The sequence below is a fragment of the Panthera onca genome, chromosome A3, assembly GCF_046562875.1.
Source record: "Panthera onca isolate mPanOnc1 chromosome A3, mPanOnc1 haplotype 2, whole genome shotgun sequence".
Classification (NCBI taxonomy): Eukaryota; Metazoa; Chordata; class Mammalia; order Carnivora; family Felidae; genus Panthera; species Panthera onca.
The window spans coordinates 75,162,207-75,179,768 of NC_138341.1; the positions used below are offsets into that span (position 1 = coordinate 75,162,207).

The following is a 17,562-nucleotide window of genomic DNA, read 5'->3' on the forward strand; positions in this document are numbered from 1 at the left end:
GTTGGGCAGAAGGAAGATATGAAAACTGTTAGCTAACAGTAAGGTTTGAGGAATTCCAATGTACTTTTGAAAAGAATTAAAAACACATCAGTTTTTGTTAATTTAAGCAATATATCCTGGCTGATTTTGATATCTTCCTAAATAACTGCATTTTCATTTAAGTAGATTACCTTTGAATTAAATTCTCCTGTTAACATGAGGAGGCATGTGATTTAAAATAAGAGAAAACAAAGCTATTTTCATATTTGGGAAATGGGGAGAAGAGAGGAGACATCATGTAACCTTGTAAATGAATGTGAAAACTATTAGCCTAATAACTTAAAAAAACAAATGGCTAGTTCCCCTGTCTCATGAAAGGAATCCCCACCCCCCATCTCAATTTCGTAAAAGAAAATTGCCATTTTCTTATTGTCAGAATGAATAGTCACTCTAAGAAAACTACTTGAGAACTGGGTTTTAAAAGATTCATCAACATACAATCTCTTTTGGCAGAAGATACTTACAAATTCTGTAGTTTAAGCCTAGCTTTAAAAAAAAATAAAATTATATTGATAAATGGTCAGATTTATGTAATATTGAATTTTACTTGAGATAACAAAATTTAGCATTTTTAACTTAAAGAGTGTTTATTAAAATTTTAAAAAATGAATTTAAGAGTAAATGCATCTGTGTTGTGGGCATTTCAGTTTTTAGTTTTGAGTGTATGGTTTGTATATTTTTAAATAAAAGAGACCCTAAAATCATGCTGAGTTTGATTAGGTGTTTTTAAAAATGCCTATTTAATTACAGAGCATTATTACAGTAACATATATATCTGGTAAAATGTGAGTCCAGTGTGGTAGCTCCTGAAATGTACTTTCATATTTTTAACACTTGAGATATTTGTCATATATATATATATATATATATATATATATATATATATATATATATATTTAGGTATTTACATGTACCAGCAATTTCATTGAAGGAACTTCAGAGCACTGTAATAATATTGAACCCTTAGTTCATTTACAATTCTCTCATTTAAATTCCCCCCAAATAATAAGTTCTGCTCAAAGTCTTGTCTGCTTTATGGCAAAATAAAGAAAGTAATCAAATTGCTAAGATTATGAGTCCAGTTTCTTTACACCTGAGAGAAATTTGTTTTATGGAATATAATATTTATTAAATCAGGAGCTGTCTGAATTTTATGTAAAGTTCCTTTTTGCTTTTTTCAAAATATATTGGAGATAATTGGAGTCCTTTTCCAATAATTTATTGGGAAACTTGGAATACACAGAAAGTGGCTTATAAAATCTAGCATGCTCTCTGAATGTCTATCCTTGAAATCCAAATAGGAGTGAACAGAATGGGGGTGGGGTCATTATAACTTTTGTTCTTCTCAGCTTCTCCTGGAAAAAATCATCACCACTCCCAGCTTGATTTGTTTCATTTAATTCTTGCCACATACACTTCTTAGGTCCTTCAATGTTTTATATTGAAGAAGTCAGTGTTGAGGTTTTTCTGTTCATTTAGATTATTGGAGCATTCTGATCTGTGCTTAGTACTGAACTGTTTATTGGACCCATGCTATGTAATAACTAAAGCATATGAAATTTACTACATTTTGTATTGATTTAATATTAATGTTAATCTAAAATCTTTTGGTGCAGTGTGTCACATCTGTTTTGTATTCCTCTGTTTAAAAGAAGTGGCAGTGTGGTATTTGGAGGAATATTTATTATCTGAGTGTTTTTCTTTGCAACAGTTTCCCTCAGTCTACTGAGAATTATACCTTCCAAGAGACAGTGAATCACCCAGAAAATTCTCAGGTACCAAGTTGCTAAAGGCCACACTTAATTGGAATTTGTATTTACCACTTCAGTCTCCTTTACTTAATAGTGGTAATTTTGGAGCCTTCTTGAAATGATAGAAAATAAATTTGTGGTGAAATTTTAAAAAGTATTCTTTTTCCTTAATAATAGGTCCAGCCTGCACTTCATGGATGCTCTAGGTTTTTTTTAGGAAAAACAAAACAAAACAAAACTTTGTTAGACTGCTGATTTGTGTTTGAAACCAGATTTTCCATGACTAGTGACTGAATATTCTTATACTGTGATGGTGCTTCCTAACCTCTTTTGGGGTTGTGGATTTCTTTAAGTAATCAGTGAAAACTATAATCCCTTTTCCTAGAAAAAATGGATAAACACAAATATTTTGTATACAGTTTTTATTAATCCTGTTTTTCCTTGCCTAGAAGACCAAGGGCCCCAGGTAAGGAAGTACCACTATGATGGAACTGAAAAATCCCTTCTAGTATGTTGGTTTTAACATCCTATTATGCCACACTAAGAGTTTTCTTCACTTCAAGCTTTATTTGACATTACATTTTCTCCTTGATCATTACATAGTAGAAGATAAGCAGAATCGTAACTCTTATATTGAAGAAAAAGCACAATTACCTTTTTATTTTAAAGTCCATCTCTGAAATCATAGAACATATTTGACCTTCTCCATGCTTTAGGTTCTATGTTAGACACAGAAAACAAAACCCATTTTACCTTTTGATTGGAAGTGAAGGCATTGAAAGAGAGAAATGTGCTCCTATGGATCCATTATTTAAGAAAATGGTTCTTCTTTAAAAAGATATTATTACATGTATTGTTTAGTACAAAAATATGGGTTTTCATTTTAATGAGGGGTTGTAAAACTATTCAGAAGTTATTTGTGCTTCTTTCTGCTGGTTAAGAGCTCATTCTTGGGTTTCAAGCAGATTAGGGTTCAAATCTTCCTCAGTAGTTTACCTTCCAAACGACCTTGGGCATATTACTTATCTGTTAAAGCAAATTTTGTAATACGCACTCAGTTACCTCCTTTTGTATCCTGATGGTAGTATTGATGAGGAACAGGATAAACAGCCTTGCTTTTCAATCGCAGCATGTTCATTTTTCCTATTATGAAATTTAGGACAATAGACTTGGTTGCAAAAAAATATAAATCTTCATATTCCCCAAAATAATCTTCTCAAATCTTGGTGGTTTTTAATTGTTGTCAAAGTTCAGTCAAGAGTTCTTGAAACACAAGGGGTAGCAAACTAACTTTTTCACACTTTTCTTTATCAGTGTTCAGCTCTTAAAAGGGGGCAATATGTTAAAAGGTATCCACTAAACTTGTCTCATAATTGAAGTAAATACTGAGGAACAGAGAAGGGAAGAAGTTTCTAATAGTGGATTAAAAATTAAGTGCTAATATGCTTCTGCTTTTGAGTCTTAATGCCTAGATGGCATGGCAGAGAGGTATAGGTCTTGTAAATTCTAAGGGTAGATGATGTTTCTTTGCGTGTTTTGTCATAAAAAAATGCCTCTAATTTTAAAAATGTTGAATGAACTGTAGTGATGTCAACCACCATAAACAGGTCAGCTGCAGAAGAGTGGTGTATGAAGTGTTTGGAGGCAAAGAAGAAAGGAAGAGGATGATGTATGGGATGCTTTGATTAAATAGATGCTGAAATGAAATGGTTTGACCAACTGCCTGAAGTCAAAGGCTTCAAGTTTACTGAAGGATGATTTTAGATTCTCCTGAAAAGATGTGGGATAATATCCCATCTGATCCCCTTCCTGTTCACATTGTGGTTGTTCATTATAATTGAGTAATAATAATGGAAGTGTCTATCGCAGTGGTTTTTGTATATATCCATATATGTACATATCCACACACATGTGTATGTGCTTTCCATGATGCTTTAGAATGGTTAACTCAGTTGGGAGTCATTAAGTATCAGTCAACAGTGGATTATAAAGAGAATTTCAGTGTATTCTGGAAATTTGAAGTTGGCATCAGGGGAGAGTATCCATTGTGTTTTTCTATAATCTATTTGATTACTATGGACAGGAAACAACTGAATGAATTCATTATGTATTTAAACCTGTGTATTTCTGGGGCACCTGGGTTACTCAGTTAAGCATCTAACTCTTGCTTTTTGACTCAGCTCACCATCTCATGGTTTGTGGATTCGAGCCCTGCATTGGGCTCTGCGCTGACAGCTTGGCACCTGCTTTGGAGTCTCTCTTTCCCCTTCTCTCTGCCTTTCCCCTGCTCGCTCACTCTCTCTCTGTCTCTCTCTCTCAAAAAATAAATAAACCTAAAAAATAATAAACCTCTGTATTTCCTCTGTGCAGAACACAAACATTACTTGATCACTTTATGTTTATGAAAAATTAAATGCTATAGGTACCACTGAAATAAAAAGAGAACAGGTGTTTTGTTTTGTTTTTTTTTCTTATAATACCCAGTCTTACTCATTTATTTTCTTCGACCAGGCAGAAAGTTTGGAAAATTATATTCCCCCTTTTGTTTCTTCTCAGTATCGTCAGTGAAGCAGGGGCATCAATCTACAGTGTCAGCCCTGAAGCTAACAAAGAGATGCCGGGGCTGGACCCTAATTTGAGAAGTGCAGGTAAGAAACTACGAACCATCACAAAAGCATGTGATTGTGATACTTTGGACTTATGTTTTAAGCAAGCAAAATATTTACCCAAAATCATTTAGAAGATATATACGTAAGAATTGGCATGTTAGGAAGAAAGTGGTTGATTAGGATAATTAGAATTATGGAACAGAAGAGGAAGAATACTAGAAATTAGCCCAAAATCCCTTTAGTAAAATTAAATGCTTGAAAGTTAATAATAAAATTAATAAGATACTCTAAGATCTCATATTATTACTATAAAATATTATTTATTATAGCTTTTTATTGGCAAAATTAATATATTAACCTAAATATATTTATATTGCAAATTAAACACGCATAGTTTATTGCTAAATATTTGTCAGATGACCAGTTTCTCTTGTCTTGCTAATGCGGTTTCATTTAATGTTTTTTTTTTTTTTTTTTTTTTTTTTTTTTTTTTTTTTTTTTTTAATATATGAAATTTACTGTCAAATTGGTTTCCATACAACACCCAGTGCTCATCCCAAAAGGTGCCCTCCTCAATACCCATCACCCACCCTGCCCTCCCTCCCACCCCCCATCAACCCTCAGTTTGTTCTCAGTTTTTAACAGTCTCTAATGCTTTGGCTCTCTCCCACTCTAACCTCTTTTTTTTTTTTTTTTTTTTTTTTTTTTTTTTTCCCTTCCCCTCCCCCATGGGTTTCTGTTATGTTTCTCAGGATCCACATAAGAGTGAAACCATATGGTATCTGTCTTTCTCTGTATGGCTTATTTCACTTAGCATCACACTCTCCAGTTCCATCCATGTTGCTACAAAAGGCCATATTTCATTTTTTCTCATTGCCACGTAGTATTCCATTGTGTATATAAACCACAATTTCTTTATCCATTCATCAGTTGATGGACATTTAGGCTCTTTCCATAATTTGGCTATTGTTGAGAGTGCCGCTATAAACATTGGGGTACAGGTGCCCCTATGCATCAGTACTCCTGTATCCCTTGGATAAATTCCTAGCAGTGCTATTGCTGGGTCATAGGGTAGGTCTATTTTTAATTTTCTGAGGAACCTCCACACTGCTTTCCAGAGCGGCTGCACCAATTTGCATTCCCACCAACAGTGCAAGAGGGTTCCTGTTTCTCCACATCCTCTCCAGCATCTATAGTCTCCTGATTTCTTCATTTTGGCCACTCTGACTGGCGTGAGGTGGTATCTGAGTGTGGTTTTGATTTGTATTTCCCTGATAAGGAGCGACGTTGAACATCTTTTCATGTGCCTGTTGGCCATCCGGATGTCTTCTTTAGAGAAGTGTCTATTCATGTTTTCTGCCCATTTCTTCACTGGGTTATTTGTTTTTCGGGTGTGGAGTTTGATGAGCTCTTTATAGATTTTGGATACTAGCCCTTTGTCCGATGTGTCATTTGCAAATATCTTTTCCCATTCCGTTGGTTGCCTTTTAGTTTTGTTGGTTGTTTCCTTTGCTGTGCAGAAGCTTTTTATCTTCATAAGGTCCCAGTAATTCACTTTTGCTTTTAATTCCCTTGCCTTTGGGGATGTGCCGAGTAAGAGATTGCTACGGCTGAGGTCAGAGAGGTCTTTTCCTGCTTTCTCCTCTAAGGTTTTGATGGTTTCCTGTCTCACATTCAGGTCCTTTATCCATTTTGAGTTTATTTTTGTGAATGGTGTGAGAAAGTGGTCTAGTTTCAACCTTCTGCATGTTGCTGTCCAGTTCTCCCAGCACCATTTGTTAAAGAGACTGTCTTTTTTCCATTGGATGTTCTTTCCTGCTTTGTCAAAGATGAGTTGGCCATACGTTTGTGGGTCTAGTTCTGGGGTTTCTATTCTATTCCATTGGTCTATGTGTCTGTTTTTATGCCAATACCATGCTGTCTTGATGATGACAGCTTTGTAGTAGAGGCTAAAGTCTGGGATTGTGATGCCTCCTGCTTTGGTCTTCTTCTTCAAAATTACTTTGGCTATTCGGGGCCTTTTGTGGTTCCATATGAATTTTAGGATTGCTTGTTCTAGTTTCGAGAAGAATGCTGGTGCAATTTTGATTGGGATTGCATTGAATGTGTAGATAGCTTTGGGTAGTATTGACATTTTGACAATATTTATTCTTCCAATCCATGAGCAGGGAATGTCTTTCCATTTCTTTATATCTTCTTCAATTACCTGCATAAGCTTTCTATAGTTTTCAGCATGCAGATCTTTTACATCTTTGGTTAGATTTATTCCTAGGTATTTTATGCTTCTTGGTGCAATTGTGAATGGGATCAGTTTCTTCATTTATCTTTCTGTTGCTTCATTGTTAGTGTATAAGAATGCAACTGATTTCTGCACATTGATTTTGTATCCTGCAACTTTGCTGAATTCATGTATCAGTTCTAGCAGACTTTTGGTGGAGTCTATCGGATTTTCCATGTATAATATCATGTCATCTGCAAAAAGCGAAAGCTTGACTTCATCTTTGCCAATTTTGATGCCTTTGATTTCCTTTTGTTGTCTGATTGCTGAGGCTAGAACTTCCAGCACTATGTTAAACAGCAGCGGTGACAGTGGGCATCCCTGTCGTGTTCCTGATCTCAGGGAAAAAGCTCTCAGTTTTTCCCCGTTGAGGATGATGTTAGCTGTGGGCTTTTCATAAATGGCCTTTATGATCTTTAAGTATGTTCCTTCTATCCCGACTTTCTCAAGGGTTTTTATTAAGAAAGGGTGCTGGATTTTGTCAAAGGCCTTTTCTGCATCGATTGACAGGATCATATGGTTCTTCTCTTTTTTTTTTGTTAATGTGATGTATCACGTTGATCGATTTGCGAATGTTGAACCAGCCCTGCATCCCAGGAATGAATCCCACTTGATCATGGTGAATAATTCTTTTTATATGCTGTTGAATTCGATTTGCTAGTATCTTATTAAGAATTTTTGCATCCATATTCATCAGGGATATTGGCCTGTAGTTCTCTTTTTTTACTGGGTCTCTGTCTGGTTTAGGAATCAAAGTAATACTGGCTTCATAGAATGAGTCTGGAAGTTTTCCTTCCCTTTCTATTTCTTGGAATAGCTTGAGAAGGATAGGTATTATCTCTGCTTTAAATGTCTGGTAGAACTCCCCTGGGAAGCCATCTGGTCCTGGACTCTTATTTGTTGGGAGATTTTTGATAACCGATTCAATTTCTTCGCTGGTTATGGGTCTGTTCAAGCTTTCTATTTCCTCCTGATTGAGTTTTGGAAGCGTGTGGGTGTTTAGAAATTTGTCCATTTCTTCCAGGTTGTCCAATTTGCTGGCATATAATTTTTCATAGTATTCCCTGATAATTGTTTGTATCTCTGAGGGATTGGTTGTAATCATTCCATTTTCATTCATGATTTTATCTATTTGGGTCATCTCCCTTTTCTTTTTGAGAAGCCTGGCTAGAGGTTTGTCAATTTTGTTTATTTTTTCAAAAAACCAACTCTTGGTTTCCTTGATCTGCTCTACAGTTTTTTTAGATTCTATATTGTTTATTTCTGCTCTGATCTTTATTATTTCTCTTCTTCTGCTGGGTTTAGGCTGCCTTTGCTGTTCTGCTTCTATTTCCTTTAGGTGTGCTGTTAGATTTTGTATTTGGGATTTTTCTTGTTTCTTGAGATAGGCCTGGATTGCAATGTATTTTCCTCTCAGGACTGCCTTCGCTGCATCCCAGAGCGTTTGGATTGTTGTATTTTCATTTTCGTTTGTTTCCATATATTTTTTAATTTCTTCTCTAATTGCCTGGTTGACCCACTCATTCGTTAGTAGGGTGTTCTTTAACCTCCATGCTTTTGGAGGTTTTCCAGACTTTTTCCTGTGGTTGATTTCAAGCTTCATAGCATTGTGGTCTGAAAGTATGCATGGTATAATTTCAATTCTTGTAAACTTATGAAGGGCTGTTTTGTGACCCAGTATATGATCTATCTTGGAGAATGTTCCATGTGCACTCGAGAAGAAAGTATATTCTGTTGCTTTGGGATGCAGAGTTCTAAATATATCTGTCAAGTCCATCTGATCCAATGTATCATTCAGGGCCCTTGTTTCTTTATTGACTGTGTGTCTAGATGATCTATCCATTTCTGTAAGTGGGGTGTTAAAGTCCCCTGCAATGACCACATTCTTATCAATAAGGTTGCTTATGTTTATGAGTAATTGTTTTATATATCTGGGGGCTCGGGTATTTGGCGCATAGACATTTATAATAGTTAGCTCTTCCTGGTGGATAGACCCTGTGATTATTATATAATGCCCTTCTTCATCTCTTGTTACAGCCTTTAATTTAAAGTCTAGTTTGTCTGATATAAGTATGGCTACTCCAGCTTTCTTTTGGCTTCCAGGAGCATGATAAATAGTTCTCCATCCCCTCACTCTCAATCTAAAGGTGTCCTCAGATCTAAAATGAGTCTCTTGTAGACAGCAAATAGATGGGTCTTGTTTTTTTATCCATTCTGATACCCTATGTCTTTTAGTTGGCGCATTTAATCCATTTACATTCAGTGTTATTATAGAAAGATATGGGTTTAGAGTCATTGTGATGTCTGTATGTTTTATGCTTGTAGTGATGTCTCTGGTACTTTGTCTCACAGGATCCCCCTTAGGATCTCTTGTAGGGCTGGTTTCGTGGTGACAAATTCCTTCAGTTTTTGTTTGTTTGGGAAGACCTTTATCTCTCCTTCTATTCTAAATGACAGACTTGCTGGATAAAGGATTCTCGGCTGCATATTTTTTCTGTTTAGCACACTGTAGATATCGTGCCAAGCCTTTCTGGCCTGCCAAGTTTCAAAGGAGAGATCAGTCACGAGTCTTATAGGTCTCCCTTTATATGTGAGGGCACGTTTATCCCTTGCTGCTTTCAGAATTTTCTCTTTATCCTTGTATTTTGCCAGTTTCACTATGATATGTCGTGCAGAAGATCGATTCAAGTTACGTCTGAAGGGAGTTCTCTGTGCCTCTTGGATTTCAATGCCTTTTTCCTTCCCCAGTTCAGGGAAGTTCTCAGCTATAATTTGTTCAAGTACCCCTTCAGCACCCTTCCCTCTCTCTTCCTCCTCTGGGATACCAATTATGCGTATATTATTTTTTTTTAGTGTATCACTTAGTTCTCTAATTTTCCCCTCATACTCCTGGATTTTTTTCTCTCTCTTTCTTTCAGCTTCCTCTTTCTCCATAACTTTATCTTCTAGTTCACCTATTCTCTCCTCTGCCTCTTCAAGCCGAGCCATCGTGGATTCCATTTTGTTTTGCAATTCGTTTAAAGCGTTTTTCAACTCCTCGTGACTGTTCCTTAGTCCCTCGATCTTTGTGGCAAGAGATTCTCTGCTGTCCTGTATACTGTTTTCAAGCCCAGCGATTAATTTTATGACTATTATTCTAAATTCACTTTCTGTTATATTATTTAAATCCTTTTTGATCAGTTCATTAGCTGTTGTTATTTCCTGGAGATTCTTCTGAGGGGAATTCTTCCGTTTGGTCATTTTGGAGAGTCCCTGGCGTGGTGAGGACCTGCAGTGCACTTCCCCTGTGCTGTGGTGTATAACTGGAGTTAGTGGGCGGGGCCGCAGTCCGACCCGATGTCTGCCCCCAGCCCACTGCTGGGGCCACAGTCAGACTGGTGTGTGCCTTCTCTTCCCCTCTCCTAGGGGCGGGATTCACTGTGGGGTGGCGTGTCCCGTCTGGGCTACTTGCACACTGCCAGGCTTATGTTGCTGGGGATCTGGCGTATTAGCTGGGGTGGGTAGGCAAGGTGCACGGGGGCTGGAGGGGCAGGCTTAGCTCGCTTCTCCTTAGGTGATCCACTTCAGGAGGAGCCCTGTGGCAGCGGGAGGGAGTCAGATCCGCTGCCGGAGGTTTGGCTCCTCTTCCGTGGGCCTCTAGTCTGCGCTTGACTCCGGAGACTCCCTTCTGCTAATCCTCTGGCGGTTTTCTGGGTTCTTTAGGCAGGTGTAGGTGGAATCTAAGTGATCGGCAGGACTCGCTGTGAGCCCCGCGTCCTCCTACGCCGCCATCTTCCGTCATTTAATGTTTAAAACAGCCTGCTTTGAGTTTAGTCACATTAAGTTGCTTTGGTTTCTGTTTTGTGGAATAGTTAAAATCATGTGTGTGAAGAAATTAAGATAGTTTGATATGTCCTGTGAAAATAATTTGTATTATAAGGAAAATGTTAACTCTGGTCAGAACATTTTTCTGTGTAATAGCTGGAAATTTAGACTTTGTTAGAAAGGGACTTTTGAAAAAAATTTTAACTTAAAATTTCATTGGCTATTCTTCAAGTTTCATTGGCTATTCTTGAAATATGTACCTGGAGATACATATTTGAAATTTTTTGCATTAATCTGAGGCTAAAAGCCTACTTACATCCAAAAGAGCTTGTAGTTTCCCTTTGATTGTTTGCTCCATGATACAGTCCCCTGTCTAACATGGTCATCTTCTCAAACTCAGATCCCAGCTCAAAATTTTGATCCTTCTGTGAAACTTCTCCCTGTCACAGCAGTTCAGTGTGGGCTTTGTCTCCTTGCCATGTGCTCGGTCAGAGGAGGAGATATAGTAATCATATTGGGAACTGCTAATACTAATCTTTTTTAAGCACTTAATATATGTGAAACATTGTGGTAAATGCATTACCCGGATTATTTTGTCTTAGTCTCATAATTGCCCTTTGAGACATTTATTATTCCCACTTTACAGATGAGGAAACCAAGGCTTAAAGAGGCCACATAACGAATAAGTGTATATATATGTACTTCTATAATAAAAGGATACTTTTCTTTCTTAAATAATAAAATTCAAAACCTTCCAAGTTGGTGGCACTGAAAGATAATCTTCTAACAGAACGTTTGAGAGAAATATCGTCTGGGGGGTGGCAGTCTCTCAGACCTCCCACTGCTACGGGGGCTGCTGTTTCCTCTTCACCACTGGCCTGTGTGGGTGTGTAATTGTCACAGTGTTGTGGATTACAACATCCCAACAAGACTCTCTGAAAATAGGAGATAATAAAAAGAGGAATCATTCTATGGTCCTACTTACTCAGATGCCAAAGGCTGGCTGTGTCTTCAGCGTGTGATTCACCGCAGGTATGCCTTCCTTCTGTGATTCAGCTTGCTCTCATATGGCAGTGACTATGTTTGATCCATATCAACTCAAAAAATCTACCTAGACATACTGAGTCTTCCAGGAGTGGTCCTGAAGGCAAATACTGAAAGAAGCTCGGAGTCTCCATTCTTGGTTTTCTAGGGCCACCACCTTTTCAATTCCTGATTTCTGACCAGAGGTCCTTCTCTTTCTTAGTGACTGATGCCAGGGATGACTTTATACTTCATTTGAGACCTGTGCTACCTATGGGTGTGGGTTTTACTTTTTAACCGTCTGTAAGTTTACTCTGTCTGAACGTAACAGAACCTTAACATTCATACAGTGTTAAACATAACGTAAGATGACCTTCCGATCACTACATCTTCTGACCTGTTTGTCAGCTTATTGAAAGCAGAGGTTATCCTTATATATGCTTATAGTCTCCCATAATAAGTTCATCATACATGAGAGGCATTTCAATTGGATAGATAGAATAGTAGGTAGGTGATATTAAAATGTTTATTATAGATTTCTGACTTAAAAAAGAAGATTGAGTATACCTGTTATTCCTTTACTCCTTTCTGAACTCCCACCAAAATGACAGTAACATGACAGAAAGAAGGCAGAAACTCAGGACAAGGAGGATGGAGAGGAAAGAACAGCAGCAATCATTTTGAAGCTAGAAAGCAGATGACTGAATAAGAAGTAAGGTAGCCAACTTGAGAGAGTTGAATACTAAGAGCATGTAGAAAACAGAGAACTAACCTGAAATGGGCATGGAACCCTTATAGGTTCAGGAAATTCACGAGGTTACCTTTAGAAGTATCTTGTGAGGGCAGTGGGTGGGTCTAAAGTAAGAGGATTGATTGAAAGTTTTGTTTAAAGGGCAATTAGACCAAGTTAAACCCAGCAATTCCACTCCTAGGTGTATACTCAAAGTTGAAAACAAAGACTCAAACAAAATACTTGTACACTGTGCTTATAGCAGCACTATTCACAATAGCCCAAAGCTGGGAACAACCCAAAGTCCATCTGTGGCTGAATGGATAAACAAAATGTGGTATATCCATACAATGGGATATTATTTTTAGCCATAGAAAAGAAGTACTGACATGTGCCACAACATGGATGAACCTTGGAAACATGCTGAGTAGAAGAAGCCAACACGAAACGCCACATATTGTATGGTTGCATTTATATGAAATGTACAAAATAGGCTGAGCTATAAAAGCAGAAAGCTGATTGGTTGTCATTGGGCCCTGAGAAGAGGGGAAAATGAAGAGGGACTGCTTAATGGGTACAGGGTTTTCTTTGGGGGGCGTTGAAACTGTTTTGGAACTTGATAGAGGTGGTGGTTTGTACAACAGTGTAAGTATAAAAAATGCCACTGAATTGTACTCATTGGTTAATTCTATGTTACGTAATTTCACTTCAATTAAAAAAAAAAAAGACCTTCCATTCCACACAGTTAAGTGATTGTTCTTTCACCTTTGCAGAAGACCGGAGATTTGTTTCTCTGGAGAGGGCTAAACAGAAAGTCTGTATACTGGAGGACACAGGTTATACATGAGAGTTGGGATACCTACTGAAGAAGGGATTAAATAATTACTTACATGCTGATGTAGAGATCTTGGAGAGCACTAAGTCCTCCATGCAGGAGATAGGGGAATTCTGACACCTAGACAAGAGAAAATACCTAAAGAACTGAGATCAGAGGCACAAACAGAAATGGGCCAAATCACCATATAATGAAGCCCACAGCTGATAAACTTCACATTTAGGCAAAGCACTTAGAGGCAGCTTTTTGGTACCCTCTTCCTGATGGACAGTCAAGGGTCACCTGTCATTTAAGGAAACTTACACTGTTAAAGATAGTTGGGGGGGGGGGGGGGGAGGGGACAGTACAGAAGCCACTTAGGTGAAATAAAGACTTTAGAAAAAGAAGAAAAACTTTTACATCCTTAGAGAAATGAAAGATATTTCATTTAAACTTTACATAAAATAAAATTCACCCTTTTTAGGTGAATTTTTGAATTTGTCTATGCATTTTGAAAAGCTTAAACTAGTCGGGTAACCACAACCACTGACACCACAATCAAGATAAAGAATATTTTTATCAGGTCAACAGATTTGTCAACTTCTTGTTCAGAAATGTAGTTATTAATTAGGGGATCAAGATCATTAATAAGCTTTATAATGAAAAAATTCTTATTTGGAGTTGTTGAATGAAAAAAGACAGCACTGGGAAATTTTACTTACCTTCCTCTGTTGCTGTCTGATGGCAAGGGGAAATTTAAAATGAGGTGAGTGTTGGACTTTAGAAATAAAAATTTCCACTTTGATATTCTTAGATAACAGAATATGTCATATTTTTAGATAACAGAATAAGGCAAATTTTTTTAAATCTCACTAACCTTGAGATCATGACCTGAACCAAAATCAAGAATTGGATACTCAACCAACCAGGCCACCCAGGCACCCCCAGAATAAGGCAGATTTAGGAGAATACAGTTATTACAGTCTTTTAAGCAGGAAGTTTATTTGCTTTAGAAGCTTTAAGATTCTAGATATTTCATAGAACTGAAGACCAAAACCCATACCTTTTTATCCTTCAGATAGAAGGTATATTATGAAGGAGAGGGAAACAGTGCTTTCAAGGGTGCTACATACAGTGGTGCAGGTTGTACACTGTACATCCTGCCTAACCACATGCCGAAGCTCTGGTTGCTTACCTTTAGCACTCAGTCTGTGCTCCCTGCCCCTCTTTTTGGTGTAACTAACAGAATTTTTTCCTCTAATGCTTAACTTTTGTCTCAGTAGCAGTTGAGTTGTCTCCCTTTACACATCGAGTTACATTTTTCCCATTTAACAAGTTACCATATATTAAAGACTAAATTCCTATGTATCCTTTTTGTCATCTTTTCATTGGTCTGTCTAATGTGCCACAATGCAAGAAGCTCTCAATTACTGTGGCTTATGACGTGATTTGCTTTAATCTTCTTTTAATGGCATTTTTCTTAATTTTTTTTAATTTATTTTTGAGAGAGAGCGCACGCGCGCGCGCGTGCACACACACACACACACACACACACACACACAAACACACACAACAGACACGCGCGCGCGGGAGGGGCAAACAGAGAGACAGAGAGACAGAGACAAAGACACACACACACACACAGAATTGGAAGCAGGCTCCAGGCTCTGAGCTGTCAGCACAGAGACTGATGCACGGCTTGAACTCAGAACTAGGAGATCATGACCTGAGCTGAAGTCAGATGCTTAACCAACCGAGCCACCAAGATGCCCCTTAATGGCGCTTTTCTTATGCATTTCTTTTTTTCCATATAAATTTTAGAGCCATTTAATTAATATTTTAAAATCTCTAGAATATAAAGTGAACTTCTTTCTGTTAAATTGGCACTTTTATCTACATTCTGTACACTTAAAAAATTTTTTTTAACATTTGTTTATTATTGAGAGACAGAGAGACACAGAGCGTGAGCAGGGGAGGGGCGGAGAGAGGGGGAGACACAGAAGCAGGCTCCAGGCTCTGAGCTGTCAGACACAGAGCCCGATGTGGGGCTCAAACTCACAAACCGTGAGTCAAAGTTGGATGTTTAACCGACTGAGCCATCCAGGGGCCCCTGTACACTTTATTTTTATTACTCGCAGGCAATATACAACACAGTAAATGGATTGTCCTCCATGGTATTTTCTTATTGGTTGTTGATGGCATATGGTACTGCTTAGTTATTGTCTGGGTGTCTTTTAAAACCAGCCAGTTGAAATGTTGCTAGTTTTGATATTTTTTCAGTTGACTTGCTTGGGTTTTCTAGGTAGTCAGTCACCATCTGCAAATCATCGTCATCATCATCATCATCATCTAGTTTCTATCTCTTCAGTAATTATACCTTCCTTTTCTTGTCCAGTTGCATTGACTAGAATTTCCTGAACAATGGTGAATAGTAACAGTGATATAGGGATATATTGACATCATGTGGGCAAAATAGTATTTGGCATATGTTTGGATATACTACATTTAAAAAAATATAGGGGTGCCTGGGTGGCTCAGTTGACTAAGCATCTGACTTGATTTCAGCTCAGGTCATGATCCCATGATTCATGAGTTCAAGCCCCACGTCGGGTTCTGCTCTGGCAGGGCAAAGCCTGCTTAGGATTCTCTCTCTCTCTCCCTCTCTGTCTTTTCCTCCCCCACTTGTGCTTTTTCTCTCTCTCTCAAAATAAATAAACCTAAAAAAAATAAAAATACATAACCACTTCATTGACATATAACTTACACAGCCTCAAATTTGCCCTTTTAAAGTGGATAAGTCAGTATGTTTTAGTACAGTCAGAATTGTGTGACCATCACCTCTATCTAACTGTAGAACAGTTTCATCCCAAATAGAAACCCAGCACCCATTAGCAACAGTCCCCCTTGCCCTCTTCCCCCCAGCCTCTGATAAATACGAATCTACTTTCTGTCTGTATGGATTTGCCTATTGCCAACATTTCATATAAATGGAATCATTACAACATGTGGTCTTTTGTACATGGCTTCTTCCACTTTAGCATAATATTTTCAAGGTTCATTCACGCTGTAGCATGTATCAGCACTTCATTCCTTCCCATTGCCAAATAACTTTCTATTGTATGAGTATATCACATTTTGTTCATTCGTTCATCTGTTGATAGATATTTGGGTTGCTTTCACTTTTTTGGCTGTTATAAATGATGCTGCTATGAACATTCATGAATAACATTTTATGTAGACATATGTTTTCACTTTTCTTGAGTGTATACCACCTACGAGTAAAAATTGGGGGACATATGGTAACTCTGTGTTAAACATTTTCTAGAATTTTGTTTTCTATCTACTGCTATACTTTCCTCCCTGTTTATTCTCTGTCTCTTTCACTGTGTCAACCTTTTCTTCTCTATCTCACAATGTGAATGTGTCCCCAACCTTTGGGCCATGACTCTTCCTTTCTCTTCATTCTCTTTATCAGCACTTTATATAATTCCCTTTGCCTGAGCTACCTATCTGTCTCTTACCTTCAGGAATCTGTTGTCAGCCTGATCATTCTTAACCTACGGGTAGGCATTACTGTTAATTAAATAACTTCTTTCTTGTGTACCCTGACAGCACCATCTTCTTTTGAAAGCCTGGACATACAACTTTCCAGTGCTACTTCAAACAATGTTTAAGTTACCTCCTTCAAGAACAATGAACATCCTTCAAATGAACAATGGTCATTTTCCTCTTGTCTCCCATCTCTCCCATGCTTGGGTTTTTATGCTCTGTAGAGTGAGTTGCTCTGTAGAGTGAGTTGCTCGGTAGAATGAATAGCATCTGAAAGCAAAACACCAATTCTGGAAATATTAGGATCTATGTAGAGGTTGTGTATTGGGGACACTGTAATTCCAGAGGCTCTTAGGACGTACTGGAGAACTGTCATGTCCAGTTTATTGTTGCTGCATTTAGCAATATCAGGATGAACAGAGGAGATGCTAGCAGTGAACCAGTTAGGGAGGAACCAGGTCGAAAATAAGATAAAACCCTTTTGTGTATTTAAAAACTTTTTAAAATATGGAAATCTGCTCACACTTAACAACTTATACAACTGTCTAACCAGTTTCTAAGTATAGATTTTCATAATGTGGGTTTTCCTGAAGGGGTAGATTTGAGAGATTTACTTATTTAATATCTTTTTTTTTTTTAATTTCTAATATTGCCTTCCTGCAATGAATGTTCTGATGCTTGTATTTTTTCACTTGGTTTACTGTTGTGGGTTCTTGTTTGTTTGTTTTTTGTTTTAAATCTGAAAGTATTTTGACTATGTATGTGTTTGAAAATCAGTCTTATTGGCTAGAATAAAGGAATGCTGCTTGCTTTCAGAGACTATGAGATGTTTCCCTGGTGGCATCTATTCTTACTGTGTAATTATACATGTGATTACTGGGGGGAGGCATTTCCCCTGTAACCTGCAGTGCTTGCACTCATTATTAACCTTTTGTGAGATTTGAAAAGAAAGTGTATGTGAAGGC

General features: G+C 37.6%; 1 protein-coding gene across 3 annotated transcripts in view; it reads left to right on the forward strand.

Annotated features, from left to right (window-relative positions):
• Positions 1-17,562, forward strand: part of SRBD1 (S1 RNA binding domain 1) — a 203,974-nt gene that overhangs the window by 100,132 nt on the left and 86,280 nt on the right. For all 3 annotated transcript variants that reach the window (XM_060607037.3, XM_060607099.3, XM_060607042.3), the window contains exon 15: positions 4,347-4,438. In XM_060607037.3, coding sequence (XP_060463020.3) covers positions 4,347-4,438 — 92 coding nt within the window. The remainder of the gene's footprint in view (positions 1-4,346; positions 4,439-17,562) is intronic.